The 18,912-nt window shown below is 42.6% G+C and overlaps 1 protein-coding gene across 1 annotated transcript in view; it reads left to right on the top strand.

The window, feature by feature from the left end:
* PTK7 (protein tyrosine kinase 7 (inactive)) overlaps window positions 1-18,912 on the top strand; it is a 95,760-nt gene that overhangs the window by 46,179 nt on the left and 30,669 nt on the right. Inside the window, exons 2-3 of the mRNA XM_081944739.1 lie at window positions 15,484-15,777; window positions 18,617-18,719. Coding sequence (XP_081800865.1) covers window positions 15,484-15,777; window positions 18,617-18,719 — 397 coding nt within the window. The remainder of the gene's footprint in view (window positions 1-15,483; window positions 15,778-18,616; window positions 18,720-18,912) is intronic.

The raw sequence follows: 18,912 nt of genomic DNA, 5'->3' as shown, positions 1-18,912 counted from the left end.
TAGACTCTAGAGGATTCTTTTTTCAAAAAAAAGGTTAACAATTCAGGGATGCTGCAGCCATTTGCTCTAGTATCTTGTTTTTCTCTGAATAAAAGGACCTCCTCTGTAGTTCATGGGCAAATTCTAGCTATGATTAAAACAGTTGATTTTATATTAGGGAGAAATTCATGTTATCGTTTAGAAAGTATGTAAGATGAGAAATTCAGTTTTCTGCAGCGTGTAAGTAGAATTGCATAGAAAGCAGAAATCATGAAGATAGCTTGGTGTGGCCAGGTGACTTTCCCTGATGGACACAGGATAATGTAATCATCTCAAGACTAAAGGGGGGTTTGTGTGGGTGCCAAAATAAGCCATAGTGCCACATAGATAGCCAGAAACCTTATGCCTGGGTAAAACACCTTGATCCAGGTATGCCTGCCTTATAACTGAACTTATATAAAAGTCAGAAATGAAGCAATAGACATGAGATTGTTGAACATTCCTAGAATTGTTTTTGTATGCTGTGGACTAGAATGCTATGTCCAGCAGGATAAAGCAGAACAATAGAAAAAGACCTAGTGGTCCAGGTCCATTGAGTCTGGCCTCTGAGTACTTTTAATTTTATTTATTTATTTATTTTTGATGTGGGACATGTTTATGCCAAACATGTTTAAGCTTAGTTACTGATGACTGATCCACTATCTCTGCTGGAAGTTGGTTCCAAGCTTCCACCACTACTCTTTCTGTGAAGTAATACTATCTAAGGACCCTCCAGAAAGAACTATTGAGCAGGCAGGCTGGTGGAGAAGGCTGTAAATTTTGGAGGACAGAACAGACGTGAGAATAGCTTGACAAATGGCAGAATACAAGAAAACCAGGCTGTGCTTGACCCTAGATCAGGGGTGTCCAAACTTGGCAACTTTAAGACTTGTGGACTTCAACTCCTAGAATTCTGGGAGTTCAAGTCCACAAGTCTTAAAGTTGCCAAGTTTGGACACCCCTGCCCTAGATGAACTGACAGAAGCTGTGTTAATCTGGGGTGGAGAAAAATAGAAAAGAGACTCTAAAATGTTCCATTTGGAATTGTCTGAATAGCACTGTATGTATTCATAACTTGTTCCAAAGGTGCTTTTCCAAGAGGCAAATGGACTTTGTTTTTCTTTGAAATTGTTTCACTTCTTACCCCAAAAGTTCTTCAGAACTGAAAAAGCTTCGTGGATAAGAAGCAAAATGTCTTCAAGCAAAAACAAAGTCTAGTTGCCTTTTGGAAAAGCATACTTGGGACAACCATGACCTGGAAAATCTCCAGGCCCTTCCAGTCCTTAATGATACTGTCTTTTCTGTGGGGAAAGATATATTTGGTTTAAAGAGTTGCAGGCAGATGCTATGTGTCCCACACACTTGAAATACTTTTTTTACCTTTGAATTTGAAGTGTTGCATAGCTCTAATACATATTACAGCATGTTTTGCAAATTATATCAAGGGAAATAAAAAGTGACCCTGTGACCCAAAGAATTGTATACAAGGGGCCATGTTTTATTTCAGGGATAGGTTGAAAAGTGGGGGGAGATCATTAGAGGTTTGCACACTTCCTTACTTGTGTAAGCAGAATGGACACAGGTAAGGTCCTGTTGAACTAAATTGGGTATAATTTATGGTAAGCAGGAAATAAATATTTATAAATGGTTTCCTTGCTTCCAAAAGCAGAGAAAAAGTATGTTCAGATAAAACTTGTGCATACAAGATTTAATGCATTTAGTAGCAATCTTTCTGCACAACTCTTTTTGCTATTTCATCCTCTACCCACCTTGGCTCCAGGCAATACCCCAAAATAATTTACAAAGCTACTTTGCAAAGTCTGAAAACCACTTTGCTGCCTAATGAGATTTAGGGATTTAATGTATATTTTTCATATCTTAGTTTATTAAACCAGGATATGGTCACCTAAATATAAGAAATCTCCAAGAAACTTTTGAGAGATTCTGATGTTCTCTGAACATAATTTTAGTGCAGTACTCCTATAGTAAGAAATATATCCTTTTATTTAATCACTGCTGTTTCTTATAAGATTAAGCTAGATATTTGATTCCATGATGTTCTACTGGCCAGAAAAAGATATATGAGAACTTGTTTGTCTTTTGAGTTTTTAACTTCATATTTTCAAATCTAGTTTGTGTTTTTTTTCCATTTGATCTTAATTTAAACATATGTTTTATTTCCTTTTTTGAGATTGAATATGTATATAGGACTTCCTTGATACTTTTCTTGGAGTGTAAAAACTGATCTCTGTTTTAAAATTTAAATTGCATGTTAATGGCATGTGGTTCGGAAAATCTAGCAAAAGAACATTTATTTCAAAATTTGGGCTTCCTCTGACAAAATAATACATTCGATAAAAAGAGATGAAAAGATACAACCTGGAGAAAATGCAATTTCTTTGCTGGTCAAACAGTAGACTCAGATATATTTGTACATCTTGATAATGTGCAAAGCAGCATTTATTGCATTGGTCGGTTATCGCCCATTGTTTTTAATTTTTTATTAAATTAGATAGCAAACATTTGCTGCATTAAAATTAGTATGGAAATTGATATGCTGCATTGCTGATTTCACATGTGTATCTTAATATAGGAACATGTGTTTCCTTTTGCTGCTTAGCCTTGAGATACTTAAACATCCTTTGTTGTTCGGGCAGCAGCTGTTATGAATTGATGGATAAACAGGGCATCATTGTAAGTCATTATTATGGGAGAAGAACAGTTGATGATGGAAACTGCCTCTGGCATTCTTCTGCAACCACTAAAAGAAAATAAGGTATGTCTATAGGTTGGCAAAAATTAAATATAAGAAACATTGAATAACAGTCCAGGATTTTGAGCTTTTGAAAAGTGATTTAAATACATTATATATTGTTATATACATTGTGATTATTTTATTATAAAGTCTATCAGGCTTGTCAATTATTTAGTACAATGATATCTTGGTATTCAACTGGTTTGAAATTCATCAAATGGAGTACTCAGTGCATTTTGACATGAAAATTTTGTCCCAGTACTCATCATTTGTTTGATACTCACACAAGTTAGAACTTGTCAATGTGATTGCCTTGTGACTCGCTACATTATTCCTTATGGGAAATTTTTGTTTGGTACTCATTGTTTTTGGTATCTGACCCTGGAACCAATTAACAATGAGTACCAAGATACCACTATATTTGAAGGCTATAAGCTGACCAAGGCAAAAATGATAGCATATCCTCCTCTCTCTCTCTCTCTCCTCTCTCCACCCCTCTCTTTTCACCAAAATATCTAATTATGAACAATACTCATAAATTTCTGCTGCATCACATGGCAACACTTTCATTCTCCAAAATAGTTTTAAATCAGCTATGCAACTATCTTCAGCCTTACTGTTCCAAAAGTGATTTTTCCAAAAGGCAACTGACTTTCTTGGTGTTTTCTTTGAAAACGTTTTGCTTCTCATCCAAGAATCTACTTCAGTTTAGTTCTTCAGAACTGAAGAAGTTTCTTGGAGAAGAAGTAAAATATTTTCAAAGAAAACACCAAGAAAGTGTAGTTGCCTTTTGGAAAAAGCACCTTTGGGATAACCATGACATGGGGGTCTATGACAATTCGCCATGGCCAAATCATAACGGCTAACTCACCACAGCCAACTTGCCACGGCCAATTCATTGCAGGACAACTTGCCATGGCAACCTTGCCACAGGGACTACTTGTTGTGGGACAAGAATTAAACTAATATCAAAGAAATGGTGGACTAAAGTCATTAAAGAAGGGATGCAAAAAGAGGGGCAGAATGAAATGTGAATGGCAAAAATTAAAATAATTTTTATTTATTTTAAATAATTAAATAGAATTGTTAAATTATCCTGCATTGAGTTGTCCCATGGTGAATTAGCCATGACAAGTTGTCCTGCTGCAAGTTGTCCATGGTGAGTTGGCTGCCGAGAAGTTGTCCATGGTGAGTTGGCTGCAGAGAAGTTGTCCATGGTGAGTTGGCTGCAGAGAAGTTGTCCATGGTGAGTTGGCTGCAGAGAAGTTGTCCATGGTGAGTTGGCTGCAGAGAAGTTGTCCATGGTGAGTTGGCTGCAGAGAAGTTGGCCATGATGAGTTGGCTGCAGAGAAGTTGTCCATGGTGAGTTGGCTGCAGAGAAGTTGTCCATGGTGAGTTGGCTGCAGAGAAGTTGTCCATGGTGAGTTGGCTGCAGAGAAGTTGTCCATGGTGAGTTGGCTGCAGAGAAGTTGTCCATGGTGAGTTGGCTGCAGAGAAGTTGTCCATGGTGAGTTGGCTGCAGAGAAGTTGGCCATGATGAGTTGGCTGCAGAGAAGTTGGCCATGATGAGTTGGCTGCAGAGAGGTTGGCCATGGTGAGTTGGCCATGGCGAGTTCGCTGCAGCAAGTTGGCTGTGGCAAGTTGTCCCATTCCCATGACATGGATGATTGAGAATCTCTCAATTTCCATAGACATTCAGCCTTATTGATACTAAAACAGGGATGGGTTTCTGCCAGCATTATTGCTGGTTCAGTGCCTCAAAATATCTAATTATGAATAGTACTTATAAATTTCTGCTGCATAACATGTCTTGCTTCGCTCGCACGCATGCCAGATGTGCGGTCCGCAGGTGTACGCATTTGCAAATAAAAAGGTCTGTGCATGCACAAAACCTTTAAAAAGGGGGAAAATACATTTTTGCACTGAAAATTGTTCTGCACATGCGCAGAACCGAAAAAGAAGACAGTGGCTCTGTAGGAGAACCAGTTTGGGGGCATGGCAGGCTTGGGTCGCTGTTGGTACCAGCAACCCAGACCACCAAATTACCAGTTCGGCTGATACTGTACTAAAATGTTAGGAGCTGGCAAGGAATATTGTAGCCACCCAAAGTCATGATATCGGTAGTTGGAGGCAGCCTATAAACTCCATAAACCCCATGAATAAATACAGAACCAGCAAGTGTTCCCTTTAGTCAATGAACAGGAGATTGTAAAAATCACCATGCTGTCTGTGCCTTACTGTCTCTATTATAGCAATTATTGGAGTATAAAAGTATGTTGCCCTACCTTCATATAGAAAAGGGGAAAATGAATTGCCAACCTCTCTCCCCTATAAGTATGTATACAGTATTTAGCTGTCTTATACAGAATCTGAGTTGTAGTTATGAATCAAGTTATGACCATCAAGGTAGTTTTCTTCCTTTATCTACCTTCTTGTTTAAAGCTATAATAATGACAAGACATCTTAGTTTTGCAACCAGATGCTTTTTCCAGTGGTAGCAACGGGGGCTGCAGGCTTTAGTGAAGAGTTTTTGTATAAAGCAAAAAAGGAGGGCAGTGCTTTGCTGGAGCCCAAAGGAAAAAGGTTGGCATTTAAATGGCAGGCAGAGTGGGGCAAGGATACAACAAATGCTCCAGGATCACAAATTGGGAAAGAAACATTTTGCCATTTCAATTGTATCACACTTGAACCAGAAGGAAAACGTGGCTCAGCTTCCCAAAGCAGGGCACTTTATGAGAACACAAATGTGCTGATCAGGATTGGAAGGCAGATTTGATATAGGAGAGGCCCTCTTTGAAAATGTTATATGGTTATCATCTGATTGATACATTGACCTATCTATGTCTTGGGGAGAAAGAGGCTCATAGACATAAAATGTATACATCCATTTCTGAAAACAAAGAAATCAGACAGCTGCAAGTTAGAAGACTGATTGCTTGGCAGTTTCCAGAATTAAAATGGAGAGGAGGAAAAGAGTTAATTGCTGATCTTCACCAGCTGTTATGAAGATCTGCATACTCAGCATTTGTGGCTCTGACGGAATATTTTAAATTGCTTTCACACACTTCCCCTCTTTTCTGTGTTTATAATTTCAGAGCCTTTAGTATTCACAGATGAGCTTGCTAACAACAAACAGAACCATTTGCTGCAACAAGCCATGGAACTTTTGCAGTAGAGCATGAATCCTAGAAGTTACATTTTTGTCTTTAAAAAACGACTGATTTACATACATTCCTTTTAGCATCTGTCTCCTATCTGGCCGATCTTCAAATTCCAAGCTGCTTTGACCCTGTTCCACATGAGCGCTCACTCCTGGGGACTAAATTAGATGAAGAGCCACAACTGTTGAATTGCCCATTGTTTCCCTTTCTACAGCCAGTGTGTAATCGAGGAGTATAAAACATTCAATTATTTGTAGATCCTGGTTCATGAGTACTAGTAGTGAAATCTCCTAAGCAGGAAGCTACTCTATTCTTCTAGAAAAGCTACTATTCTAGCTAGATGCACCTGAAACAATTTCCACATGGAAATGAGTAAGCATGGGGTTTCATGATCCTGTTGATCTCTTTGTCAGCAGCCTGACCAAGAAATTGCACCTAGGATGCTTATTGAGGTGCAAGTTATGCAGCTTCTCTTTCCTCCCATTCATTGTCATTGATCTTTTTTCTGTCTCTCTTCTAGCTAGTCACTCATTGATACAGGTAGAAACTTACCTGAATCTGTTTTGTTGATGTCAGAGGAGTGCTAATGCAATTAAGAAATTTTAATTGGTTCACTGACATATGATTGACAGTAGTTTATTGCTGAGTTATTTGGTAGTTTAAACATGGATAATTATCCACTTTTCAGATCAGGAAGAAATCTCTGTTGCATAAGACTAGAAACTTTGATTTTTATTTATAATCTAAGAAAGTTGGCCTTCTGCAAGATGCTGAAATGTGGTTCTTCCATCAGACCTTGAATCAGGACATTTCTTCCTCCCTTCCTTAGGAAGATTGGAGAGGAAGGGATTACAAGAGAGTAAGCAGGCACATAATGGGGAATCATTGGGTTGTTTGCATAGTGCACTCAGGGCTACCAGCACCACTGCATTACTTTCAATATGCATTCCCTATTGTGTGCCTATTTACTCTCTTGTAATCCCTTCTCCAATTTCTCTGCTCAGCAAGGAAAAAACAACAATAGGTCAGGTACTGGAAAATATGTGCTGACTGTAATGGCGATTATGTGACAGAGGGATGCTGTGAAAGTTGCAAATGAGGGCATCATAAATTCTCATCACCTTCAACTGGGTGAAACAGTGCATCATAGGGCAACTATTTATTTTTTTCAGCACTGTTGTAACTTTGAACGGTCACTAGACAAGGCAGTCAATAAGCAAGGATTATCTGTACTGTATGATTGAGTTTAGAACCCTATGATTATACAACTTCCTTGTTATGTTTTATTTTACCTTTTGAAAATTTTATTTCTTTTAAAAAGTTTTTTATTTTTTATAAAAATGTCAAATTAATGTGTGAACAGTGGCACCTGGGCACCATACATTCCAATACAAACAAAATTAATCAGATTAAACATTATTATTGCATTCAGTCAGCGTGTGAAATTCCCATGACAATATACATCTATATTAGGTTACAGTCTGTCATTATTCAGTTATTCCACCTATTTCTCATTATTACTTTCATTTTATCAAATAAAAATGTAATTCATTAATATTCTCCTAGGTGCTGCTTGGAGTGTCCAAGCATGGGTTAACTTCAGCTTGCGTTCAAAGTTTGTGTAGCCACACTTCCTGGTCCTCTCAGAGGCTCAGTTTTAAAAAACTCAGTTGCCCTAAAAGGATGCTTTTTGGGAAGTTCCAGTCGTGTAACCTTTATTATTTTTATGTTCAGTTAGGTTAGACTCCCTTAACTCCTTTATTGTTTTCTTCCAATCTGTCAAGAGTATGGATTGTCTCGTTACCTTCAGACACACGAAACAGGCTGCCTGGAGCGTGGCTGGCTTTCGCGCTGCTGTGATCACAGCAACGCCGGGGGAGGCTTGCTAGCGGCTGCTGGCGAGCCTTTGGGTACAGATAGGCAGTCAGTGTCTCCCAAAGAGCTGTCGGAGGACTGGTAGATAGCCGGAGACTCCCCTGAGTCTTCGGAATAGCCGACAGTTTCCCCAGTGCCGCTCCAGCCATGCGGAGGCCATTTTGAAGAAGAAAAAATTGGCACGCTTTATTCCAGTGGCGTTTCAAGCCACTGCAGCCTATTTCCTCAGCAGATCGCCGCTGGGAGTGGTCCTAATCAGCTGGCCTTGTTCCAGGTCTCCAAACAGGCCTCCCCTTCCCCAGGACTTTCATCAAGCGGTTGCAGGGACTTTGGCTATTGCCTGGCCATTCCCTGGTATTTAGAAATAGCGGGGATCTGCGAGTACCTTGGACAAATCTGACCGGCCTTTGTCTTGCCTTTGCTTTTGTCTTGCCTGTGCTTCTCGCTGGGACATTAACGTTTAAAGGCCCCCTTCTCAACGCGGCCACGCCATCTTCGGCCCTAAAGCCTCGTTTCTTTTGCCAGCTCTTCAAGCCAGTCCTGCATCTGTGCCTAACATCATGGCCAGCATCATTGAAGCTGAAGCAAATTCCCAGGCAGGACCCACCTCTAGTAAGCTCAGCAGGCTCAATCCTGCTGCTAAGGGTGAAGGTGCTGGGTGCCCATCCAAGAGGAAGCAGCCCAAGACCAAGAAGGTGTCCAAAGCTGCTGAGAGGCGCCAAAGGGCCCTTGAAAAACAATTTCAAAAGGCTCAGTCAGCCCAAACACAGGCAGGGGATCCCTCTCCAATGAGGGAGGAGTTTGCAGGTCCTTCCCTTCCCACTCCTCAGCGAGATAGGTTTTCGCCCAATCCCTCTAGGGCATCTCTTGGGTCCCCCTGTCCTTCTCTGGCTGAGGAGTCCATGAATGAGGTATGCTCCATTATGGAGGAGGAATCTTTGCCCCCATCTGGGACTGGACCAAGCCTGCCTAGAGATCAAGGGCCTCAGCTGTCCCGGGAAATGCAGGATGTAGTCACACGTGCGATTTCCCAGGGGATTGCGGATGGCATCCAACAGTTAGGCATCAAATTGCCCATTCAGATCACCAATCAGAGCAGGGCCTGTGCCGCTGGGTCTAAGAATCCACTGGCTAGAGATGCCTCCCCAGCTCCTTCAGGGGTCAGCGAGGTGTCTGAGGCGGAGGAAGGTGAGCAGGACGCTACTGATCTTTCAGAGGATGAAAATCCTCTTCCTCTATACGCCCACCTTCTCAGGCCTATTCAAGCCCTCTGTGTTTAGGGCTATCCTTACCAAGACCAGGGCTTCCGCCACCAAATGGTCTCCCGGCTTAGGCAGACAAGACTTCCACCGAGCAGGGCAAAAAAGATACTATTGGGCCCCAGGATCCTGGTGTGGGTCTCTTCAAGGAGACCACTCCTCCTCACGATCTGGTCCCAGCCCCCCAGCTGTTCCTGGATATTATCCAGCGCCAATGGGCCCAACCGGGTTCTATGGCTAATCCCAGTGGGGTAGATAAGAAGCTGTATACCATGGAGAGTAGCCTTGAGGATCTCTTAAAGTTTCCTCAGGTGGATTACCCCATTGTAGCACTAACTTCCAATTCAGTGCTTCCAGCTGACCTGCTGGAAGGCTTAAAGGCTGAGGACAAGAGGGCGGAGAAGGCCTCTCATAAAACTCACCTGGCCACTGCATGCGCCATGAGAGCATCTTCTTCCTCTTCTTACTTTAGCAGAGCAGCGTTGTTTTGGCTCCGCAAACTGCTGTCCAGCCAACCGGGGACACCAGAGCGCGACAGGATGTGAATAAAATCATAGCAGCTGTCGAGTACTCTGCCAAAGCTTCACTTAATGCCACAAAATTTTCCTCCAGAGTCCTCGCCTCCAATGTGACCTCGCGCCGTCTGCTGTGGCTTCGCCTTCAATGATGGACACTTGGATTCTGAATACGGTCCGTCACAGCTTGACCCTGGAATTCCTTTCATTTCCCCCATGGACTTTTGTCCATTGTCCCATTCCCAAGTCTGCCCACAAGCGCCAGCTGATACAGGACATTTGCTGGAGATAGCAGCCATCAAGAAGGTCCCCACTGGTCAGGAGGGCAGGGGTTCTACTCGATCCTCTTCCTGGTCCCAAAGTCTTCAGGGGGAGTAAGGGCAATACTGGACCTCAAGAAACTCAACATCCATCTAGCGTACAAGCGCTTCAAGATGCAGTCATTTCAGACCATACTGGGTTGCATCAGGCAGGCAATCTCCTAACTTCCATCGACTTGAAGGAGGCGTACCTGCATGTTCCCATTCATCCAGCGCACCGCAAGTTCCTGAGGTTCCAGTTTGCCAACCAGCACTATCAATACAGGGCCCTCCCCTTAGGCCTCTCGTCGGTCCCAAGGACATTTTCCAAGCTTCTGGCCGCCATCGCAGCGCATCTCCATTCTCTCCCAGTGAGACTCAAATGCTACCTGGACGACATTCTCATTCTCTCGTCGTCCAGGGGGCAAGCCCAAAGAGATCTCGACATCACCATCTGCATTCTCCAACGCCATGGGTTCTCAGTCAGTCTCTACAAGAGACACCTGACTCCAACATCCAGAATTCAGCATCTCGGCACAGTGATCGATTCCAGGAGCAGCAAAGTCTTTCTCAGATGGGAGCGGGTAGACAGCATCGGGTCTCTGGTGAGACGCATCCAAGTGGCCGAGTCAGCCTCCATCGTCTCTCTCTCCCAGTTGCTCGGAAAACTAATCTCGTGCATTTTAGTGGTTCCTTGGGCATGGCTGCATGCGTGAGAGCTCCAATGGTTCCTCTTACTGATCCAGAGACGCAAGGCCAGCAACTCCAGGAGAGTGGTGCCCCTTCCCCCAAGGGTGGTTCGGTCACTCAAGTAGTGGCAGTCGGAGGTCCTGCTACGGGGATCCTTCTTCAAAGAACCAGAGCGCCTGATCATAACAACAGACGCCAGCCTATACGGTTGGGGTGCTCATCTCCAGAATCACGTAATTCAAGGCAGATGGTCGCAGGTGGAGCTCACCCACAACATAAATTGGCTGGAGCTCCGGGCCGCCAGGTTTGCCCTGCGTCATTTTCACCATCACATCAAGGGCCACGATGTCCTAATACTGACCTGCAACATTGCCACAAAGGCATATATAAACCACCAAGGTGGCACTCGATCTCAGGCCCTGATGGCAGAAACGGAAGCACTGGGCCAATGGGCGGAGCGTCACCTGGCATTGCTGTGGGCAGACCACATCTCGCGGGACGACAATGTGGTCGTGTACTGGCTGAGCAGGACTACCATCAATAACTCTTGAGTGGTAACTCCATCCATTGTTGTTCCATCAGCTGTCGCAGAGGTTCGGCCTCCCGAGGGTCGACCTGTTTGCCACCCTGGCCAACACGCATCTTCCCCAGTTCTTTGCCAGGTTTCAGTGCCCCGGCGCAGATGGGACAGATGCCCTATGAAGTCACTGGCCTCCCGGGCTCTTGTATGCGTTTCCACCTCTTCCATTGATACCACTGGTGATCAGGAAAATTCTGGCGGAGGAAGCAGAAGTCTGCTCGTAGGACCATACTGGCCGAGGAGGTCCTGGTTTGCCGACCTTGTCAGCCTGTCGGTGACCAAGCACTGGCGCATACCTCAGGAGCAGATCTCACCCCAGTGGCTGTAGCTAGCCATTTGGCACTTGAGGGGGACTTCCTGAGGCTTAGCAGATTTTCTGACAAGGTCATCTGTTCCGTCCAGGCAGCCCTCCACTGTCAGAATTTACAAGGCAACTTGGTCTACTTTCTCAATTTGGTGCCAGTCTTATCATGTTATCGCCACTTCCGCAACCATTCCGCAACTTCTGGATTTTCTCCAGGAGGGTTTGGACAAAGACCTCGCGCCCAACACGCTCTGTTGGCAGACAGCAGCCTTGGCCACCATCCTGTCCACGGACTCACATCTGTTCCTTAGTAGACACCCTCAGGTTCGTAGCTTCCTCAAGGGGGCTACCAACCTCAGCCCTCCTACAATTCATCGATACCCAACCAGGGATTTGTCCGTCGTCCGTCAGACTCTGACCGCAGCTCCGTTCGAACCGCTTCGATCCTTTGGTTTGTGTCACCTGTCTCTCAAAATGGCCTTTCTTACAGCTGTCACCTCGGCCTGCAGGATTTCCAAGCTAGCCGCTCTTTCAGTCAGAGAGGACCTTTGTGTTGTGCATTCGGACAGGGTTGTTCTCAGACTGGACCCTCTTTTTGTGCCGAAAGTCAACACTATCTTCCACAGGTCACAAGAGGTTATTCTTCCTGATTTTTGTCCGTGACCCAGATATCCAAGGGAGCACATATGGCATAAACTTGATGTTTGCCGTGCTGTGCACATATATAAGAAAAGAACTGCTTCTTTTCACAGGTCGGAATCATTCTTTGTGTCTTTTCAGCCAGTTTCCATGGGCAGGAAAGCCTCATCTTCTACCATAGGACGCTGGATACGGGCATATCTCAAGCTGGCCTACGAGCAACAGGCTGGACCAGTTCCTCCTCGCCTTACAGCACACTCAACGAGAAGTGCTGCGACCTCAGCCGTGTGGGCCATGCAACCGCCCATCGAGGAGATATGTAGGGCTGCAACATGGTCGTCACCATCTCCTTTCGTGAGGAACTACAGACTGGATGCTTTTGCTTCTGCAGAGGCTTTCTTTGGGAGAAGAGTTTTACAACGGGTTATCACAACTCCCGCGGGCCTGGAAATTTCTTCTTCCCACCCTGGGACGACATAGCTTGGGTATGTCCCATGCTTGGACGCTCCAAGCAGCGCCTGGGAGAATGACCATTGGCTCACCTGAATGGTCGTTCTCTAGGCGCTGCGGGAGTGTCCAACGCCGCCCTGGGGTCGCCCACAGGTGTGTGTGTACCAACTTTGAGGGCATAGAACATTCATATATATATAGCTTCCTTTTGGAACTTATTCTTCGTTTTTTTTAAACTGAGCCTCTGAGGGGACCAGGAGGCGTGACTACACAAACTTTGAACTCAGTCCTTGGGCAGCAAGCTGAAGTTAACCCATGCTTGGACACTCCCGCAGCACCTAGAGAACTACCATTCAGGTAAGCCAACGGTCATTCCCTTTATTTCTATCTCTTACTCTAGCTTTTGAAAGCTTTATTTCTGTTAGCCCTGCAAAATCATTCTTTTACTGCATCATACAAACAGGAGGGGGCTCTCTCTAAATTTTTCAACAAGCAAAATACAAGTTGGAGTTGCCATTCTTCTGCTTTCCACATTTTTCAATGGTGGCTGTTCTTTTTCTTAGACATCTTAAAATGATTGAAGCCTACGTAAGTGTTTCAGAGTGCAACAAATGTATCCCCCTAACTTCTAAATTTTAAATCTGGTATCTGTTTTGCATTCTGATCTTGTGTTGGCATGTGCAAGGATACTTGGCCAAAATATCCCTCCAAACACAAAATCTTTCTTGTCTTGTGCGCAGTGAAGTTCTAAAACATGTTTTTCGTAAAACAAATAGCACTGTAATGCATACATACTATATTGATCACATCAAACAGCTTCAAACTTGCATTTTCCAGATGAGCATCCCTGTAAGCGTTCAGTTTGTATATGTAGTGGAACATAAACACATTTGATTTATATATAAGCATTGTGTGTGTGTGTATGTATCCATATATGTATATGTCCATGGAGGTAGGTACTAAATTAAAATTAGAAGTATACATTTGTCAAACCTGCTACGTTAAATTCCAACTAATTTAGCATATCATATTTCTTTTACTTTTTTCCTGGAGCACTCTGCTGTTGAGTAAAAGCAACTCTTCAGGGAGGAAATGCAATTGTCTTTTGCTGTGTAGGATTATCCGAATAAGCCCTTGAAGTCTCTTTGTATATGTCAGATGTGAGTAATGGCAATACTAGTCTGTAAATGTTTAATCTACCAAGCATAAGAAAATGATCAACAACCCAGCTCTGGTGCCTTAGCTTTTAAATCTAGCTGTGTAAAGGAGCCTACTGCTGAGTATGGCATTTGTGTACTATTGGTGACCATAAGCATTTTACTTATTGTATATTGTTAAGGTATACACTTAAAATAAACTTCTTCTTTCTGCACCAAATTGTTCCATTTTAAATATACAAGTTCAAATGGAATGTACGAATGTCAGTTATACCAATATATTGTACATCTCCTAGGGAGTTGATGTGCAGACTCTCTATTGCAGAAAATTAACCCTATAGTATGCTTCTAGGCTGTTGTCAGGTTTGGGAGTTGATTGCTGGGGGTGAGGTGAGTTTGGGTGTATTGTGTTCTCCTTTCTCAATAAACCGCTCTAATCAGTGAGGGGCCAAGGACCCAACTTCTGCCCCTTTTTGTTTAACATCTACATGAGACTGCTGGGTGGTTCACTAGTTCATAATTCAGTCTTATCAATATGCAAATCATACCCAGTTGTACCTCTAGACCCCAAGCTGGCTAACTGATGCTATCAATACCCTGGACTAGTGCCTAGAGCTGTGTGGGCCTGGATGGGAAAGAACAGATTTAGATTCAATCTTGCCACGCCTGAGTCGCTATGGGTTTTTAGGCCCTGATGCACCTGGTGGTGTAGATGAGGTTGTACTACCCAATCTGGAGATCCTTCAGACTTGAAGAGTAGTGGCAGCTGTGGCCAAGAGGGCATTTGTATATCTTCATTTGGAGTTCTAGTTGTAGCCATTCCTGAATTAGGTAGCCTACCAGACAATCGGTCTTGCCTTAGTCACCTCATTGTTGGACTGTAACAATATGCTGTATGTGGCTCTGTCCTTGACGATCACTCAAAAACAACTGCTGGCTTATAGTAGTAGTACAGGCTGCATGAATAGCAGTGCAGGCAGTGTTGCAGGTGTCTCATCATACCACTTGATAACACTGCTCTGCAAGTCACAGTACTTGCCAGTAAGCTTCCACATACAATTTAAGATGCTGGTTGTCATCTATAAAGTCCTCCGTGGTATAGGATCAGGTTCTTTGTCAGATAATATATCTTCCATGGTTTCTGCCTGTCCAGTAAGATCAGACGTAGTTGGTATGCCTCAGATTCTCTCAATTAAACAATGTCAGCTATCCGTGTTGCGACACCTTCCCTCTGGAACCATGATGGTGAACGTATGGCATGAGTGGCGGAAGTGGCACACAGAGCCATCTCCTGGCATGTGAGCCATTGCCCGTTGCTCTTCCAACGCCGGCCAACTGGTTTTCACACATGCGGGAGCGCTGGAAATCAGAAGAACAGATGCTTGATGCGCATGCGTGTACCGGGAAGATGGCCACCTAGTCTTCCAGTTTCTGACATGCTCACTCCCGTTTTGGCACTCGGTGCCGAAAAGGTTCGCCAACACTGCTCTAGAATAATATCCATAGTTTTCCCACTTTGACAAAGTTTCAGAAGTCTTTAAGAACCTGGCTGTACACCCGGACCTTGGGGCAGGCTGTTTTTAGAACCTTGATCAATTAGCATGTGCTGGATATGTGCTTTATCCAGTAGTATATTCTTATTATTTGTTTTATTTTAAATGTAAGCCTCTCAGAATTGTTCTGAAACCAAGCAGCTTCTAAATAAATAAACAAATTAAACATCGTATTATGTTTGTTATTTAGTTAATCAAATGGTAATATTTTTCTTTTGCTCTTTTTAGCTGTTGGGGCTCAAGCAAATATATCTTTCACTAAAGAGCCATATTCTCAGGATGCCCTGCATGGTCGTGGTGCCATTTTGCGCTGTGAAGTGAAAGACCCTAGAGACATTGAATTTGAGTGGTTACAGAATGGGGAACCTTTTCAGGACACTGAACGGCGTTTCAAGGAAGGGAGCAACCTTCAGTTTGCATCTATTGATCGTCAGCAAGATGGCGGGAACTTCCAATGTGTTGCCAGGAATGTAGTTACTGGAGAAGAAGCTCGGACAACAAATGCATCTTTCAACATAAAATGTGAGCATTATCTTTGTTACTAACTTACATTGATGTTCCATCCACCTGTCAAAATGGAGAGAAAAGGGAAGATATACAACAAATGCGTTCTTTAAATGAGCCAACTTGACTTCGGCAGCAAATGCACTCATGCGCCAGGAAGCATTGGTTAACCATAACTCTCTAGTATCTGCATATGAAAAATATTGGTTTGGATAGACAGCTCAAATCCTTTCATGGTTAAAACTTGAAAGGAGCATTGTTCATGAAGTATATAGCCTATTTACCATTTCATAGTCAATGTCTATTCAATACTAATGCAGTTAATGAAAACAATGCTAGTAATAAAGTACAAATATAAGGTCTGATACATGTCAGATGTTGCTAAACTATATGGCTTAAATTAACAGGGCACCGTTTACATAACTGTAATTAATATGTAATTAAAAAGAACAAAAGGATGGAACCCATAAAGTTAAAGCAGAAATTGCATGAAAATATAAAAAATATTCAGGGACAGAACAACTCAACCAAATGTATTTATTATTTATTTTATTCATTAGATTTTTATCTAATAAAGATAACTCAAAGTGCTGAGCAGAGGTGGGTTTCTATTGGTTTGCGCTGGTACGGGTGAACCGGTAGTGGTAATTTGGCCTTGGACGCAGAATCGGCAGCTACCCAGGCTGGCCACGCCCCTGAACGATTCCCCGGTCGCTGCTGCCATTGCCAGCATATTTTTTAGTGGTTTTTCACGTTCTTCGTGAATGTGCAGAACAATTTACAGTGAACTGCACACGCATGCATGAAGCAAACCAGTACCAGCACTGGTAGGAACCCACTCCTGGTGCTTAGCATAGGTAATACCCCCTTGTTTCTTCTATTTTCCCTACAATATCAATACTCTGAGGTGAGCTGGGCTGAGGGAGAGTGACTGGCTCGAGGTCACCCAGCCAGATTTCATGCCTAAGAACTCGTCTCTAGGTTTCAAGGCCAGTAACTTCACCACCACAGCAAACTGGCTGAGTTCTATTTTCTTGTACTTACATGTAAACTGCATTTTCTCTCAAACTAGTTCTAATGTTGACTAATAATAATGTAACATATGTGTTAGAAGAAATTTTTTTTTTGACCTGGAATCCTTTTTTCCTGTGGGTTAGTGAAGAAGTTTTTTCTTTATTGTGCACTGCCAATTATGGCGGTGTAACTGGTTGCAAACCAACATACAAAATACTCTGAATGTTATGATACATATTCATCTATGTGCCTTAAATTAGTTTGGAACTGGAGTTCTTTCATGTATATTACAGATAGATTGTATATCTGTAGAAGTATATACTTACACTTAAAATTCATTATTATATTAATACATTAAATTGAAAAATATATTTAACTTATAACTGTTGTTCTTCCTCAAGTCAGCAAAAACTGTTATAAAATAATACATCTTCTGTTTTGGTCTGATTCAGAATTTGCTCAGAAAATGCATATTAAAGTAGCCTTGTGGAGGATGGAAATATCTTAACCTAATCAGCGTCCTGATGCTTCCTGACAGCTTTTAGCTACTGAAAGAATGTGTGCTATGGATAAAATATATAAATGACATGATGTCCAACTGCAGTACTTTCTCAATGACAGGCAGTTATTTTAGAATATTATTGCATCTTTTAGATTCTAAAATAATGTTGTGTATGGCTTTATTTTCAGTAATGCAGAGTACCTGAAAACCAAGGTCCTAACTTGGGCTGAGTCAGCTCTTTGAGTCAGATCAGTGTTACATCTACTGTTAATTCCATTTTTTGTTTAGGGTGAGCCAAGCTAAAAAAGAATTATGGGAGGTTTTCAAAGAGCCAGACATAAGCAAATGAGTCAGTTTTGCATCTTGCTGTCAGTTGGGTTTAGCACTCCAGTTGTAAATTCGCCTACCTGGCGTAGTTAACATTTGTCTTTCTCTACTCTTTTCTTCCCAGCTTAATTTTTTATTCTTAAAAATTGTAAGGAATATGGTGACTTATTTAATAGTTCTCATTGATTATACATTAGCTTTCACCTGTTATCTCTATTTCATATTGTGACAGGAGAAAGTCAGCCTTGGGGATGTTTTCCAGTGTGTAATGTGGGAGGGGCTACGCGTGGGATATTTTCAAAGACTGATTGGTCCAAAGTCTGAGGGGAATTCTTTAATACGCCTCTTCCTCCCCTTGGCTCCCCCAGTTTCCTCTCAGTCTTTGGTCCAAACAGACTAGTTATTGGCTCTTTCTTGAGGAAATTACTTAATTCATTTAATTGGTTGATCTTTAATTGGCTTTAACAACAACTTCCTAAATTTCTAAATTCTTCACCTTGATCGTCTAAGCTGGTGGTATTGCGTGAGGCTGCTCGGGGCTGCCTCAGCGGGGTTGGAGGGCTGGAGAACTGTTTATAAATATTGGAATTGCCAACCAATCCTAAAGCTCATTCCATCTCCCACTATGCTAGGGAAATATGTATTATTTGTGTCTAGTATCCAGTTAATTCCTCTTCTGTTATCATGGTTTTCTGTTTGCAAATGCTAAACAGGAAAGATTGCATTGTATCTGATCGCTTCTCTGTAAGGATTTCTTTAATAGTTACGCAAATACTTTTTTTATAGCTTCAAGTAAAGTTATAGACAGGCAGTAATGCTAACATTTATGTAAGCAAGAGCAATGCAAGTTACAGCAAAACAAATAATTCACTTGATTTTGCTTTTCCACTGCCGGGCATGTGCAGTCACGCCAAGGTGAACACAATTTTGTACTTCCATAGTGACTGATGAGTTCCAAAGTATACAAAAGGGCTGCGGTCTCAAACTGACTAATTTTTACTGTATTTTTGAAAGGGATTGAAACAGGGAAAGTTGTCTTGAAGAATCCTGTCAGAGTGGAGGATATACAAAGTTCTTCTCCAGTAACGTTGCATTGTCACATTGATGGGCACCCACGGTGAGTCCCTACTTTGAATGATTCGTGCTTATTTTGGGTAACTTTTCCTTCTCTATTCATTAGTGTAACTTGTCTCTTCCAATAACATCTTAGATGAATTTGAGTTGCTCATGCTCTGGTCATATCCCGCATCTCCTGCAACACACTTGATGGGGCTACCCTTGAAAAGTATTCAGAAGCTAACACCTACTGT

Source organism: Natrix helvetica (assembly GCF_964273705.1).
Source record: "Natrix helvetica genome assembly, chromosome: 2".
NCBI classification, from domain to species: Eukaryota; Metazoa; Chordata; class Lepidosauria; order Squamata; family Natricidae; genus Natrix; species Natrix helvetica.
The sequence above is the reverse complement of the archived record's forward strand: the minus strand, read 5'-3'. Positions and strand labels throughout refer to the sequence as shown.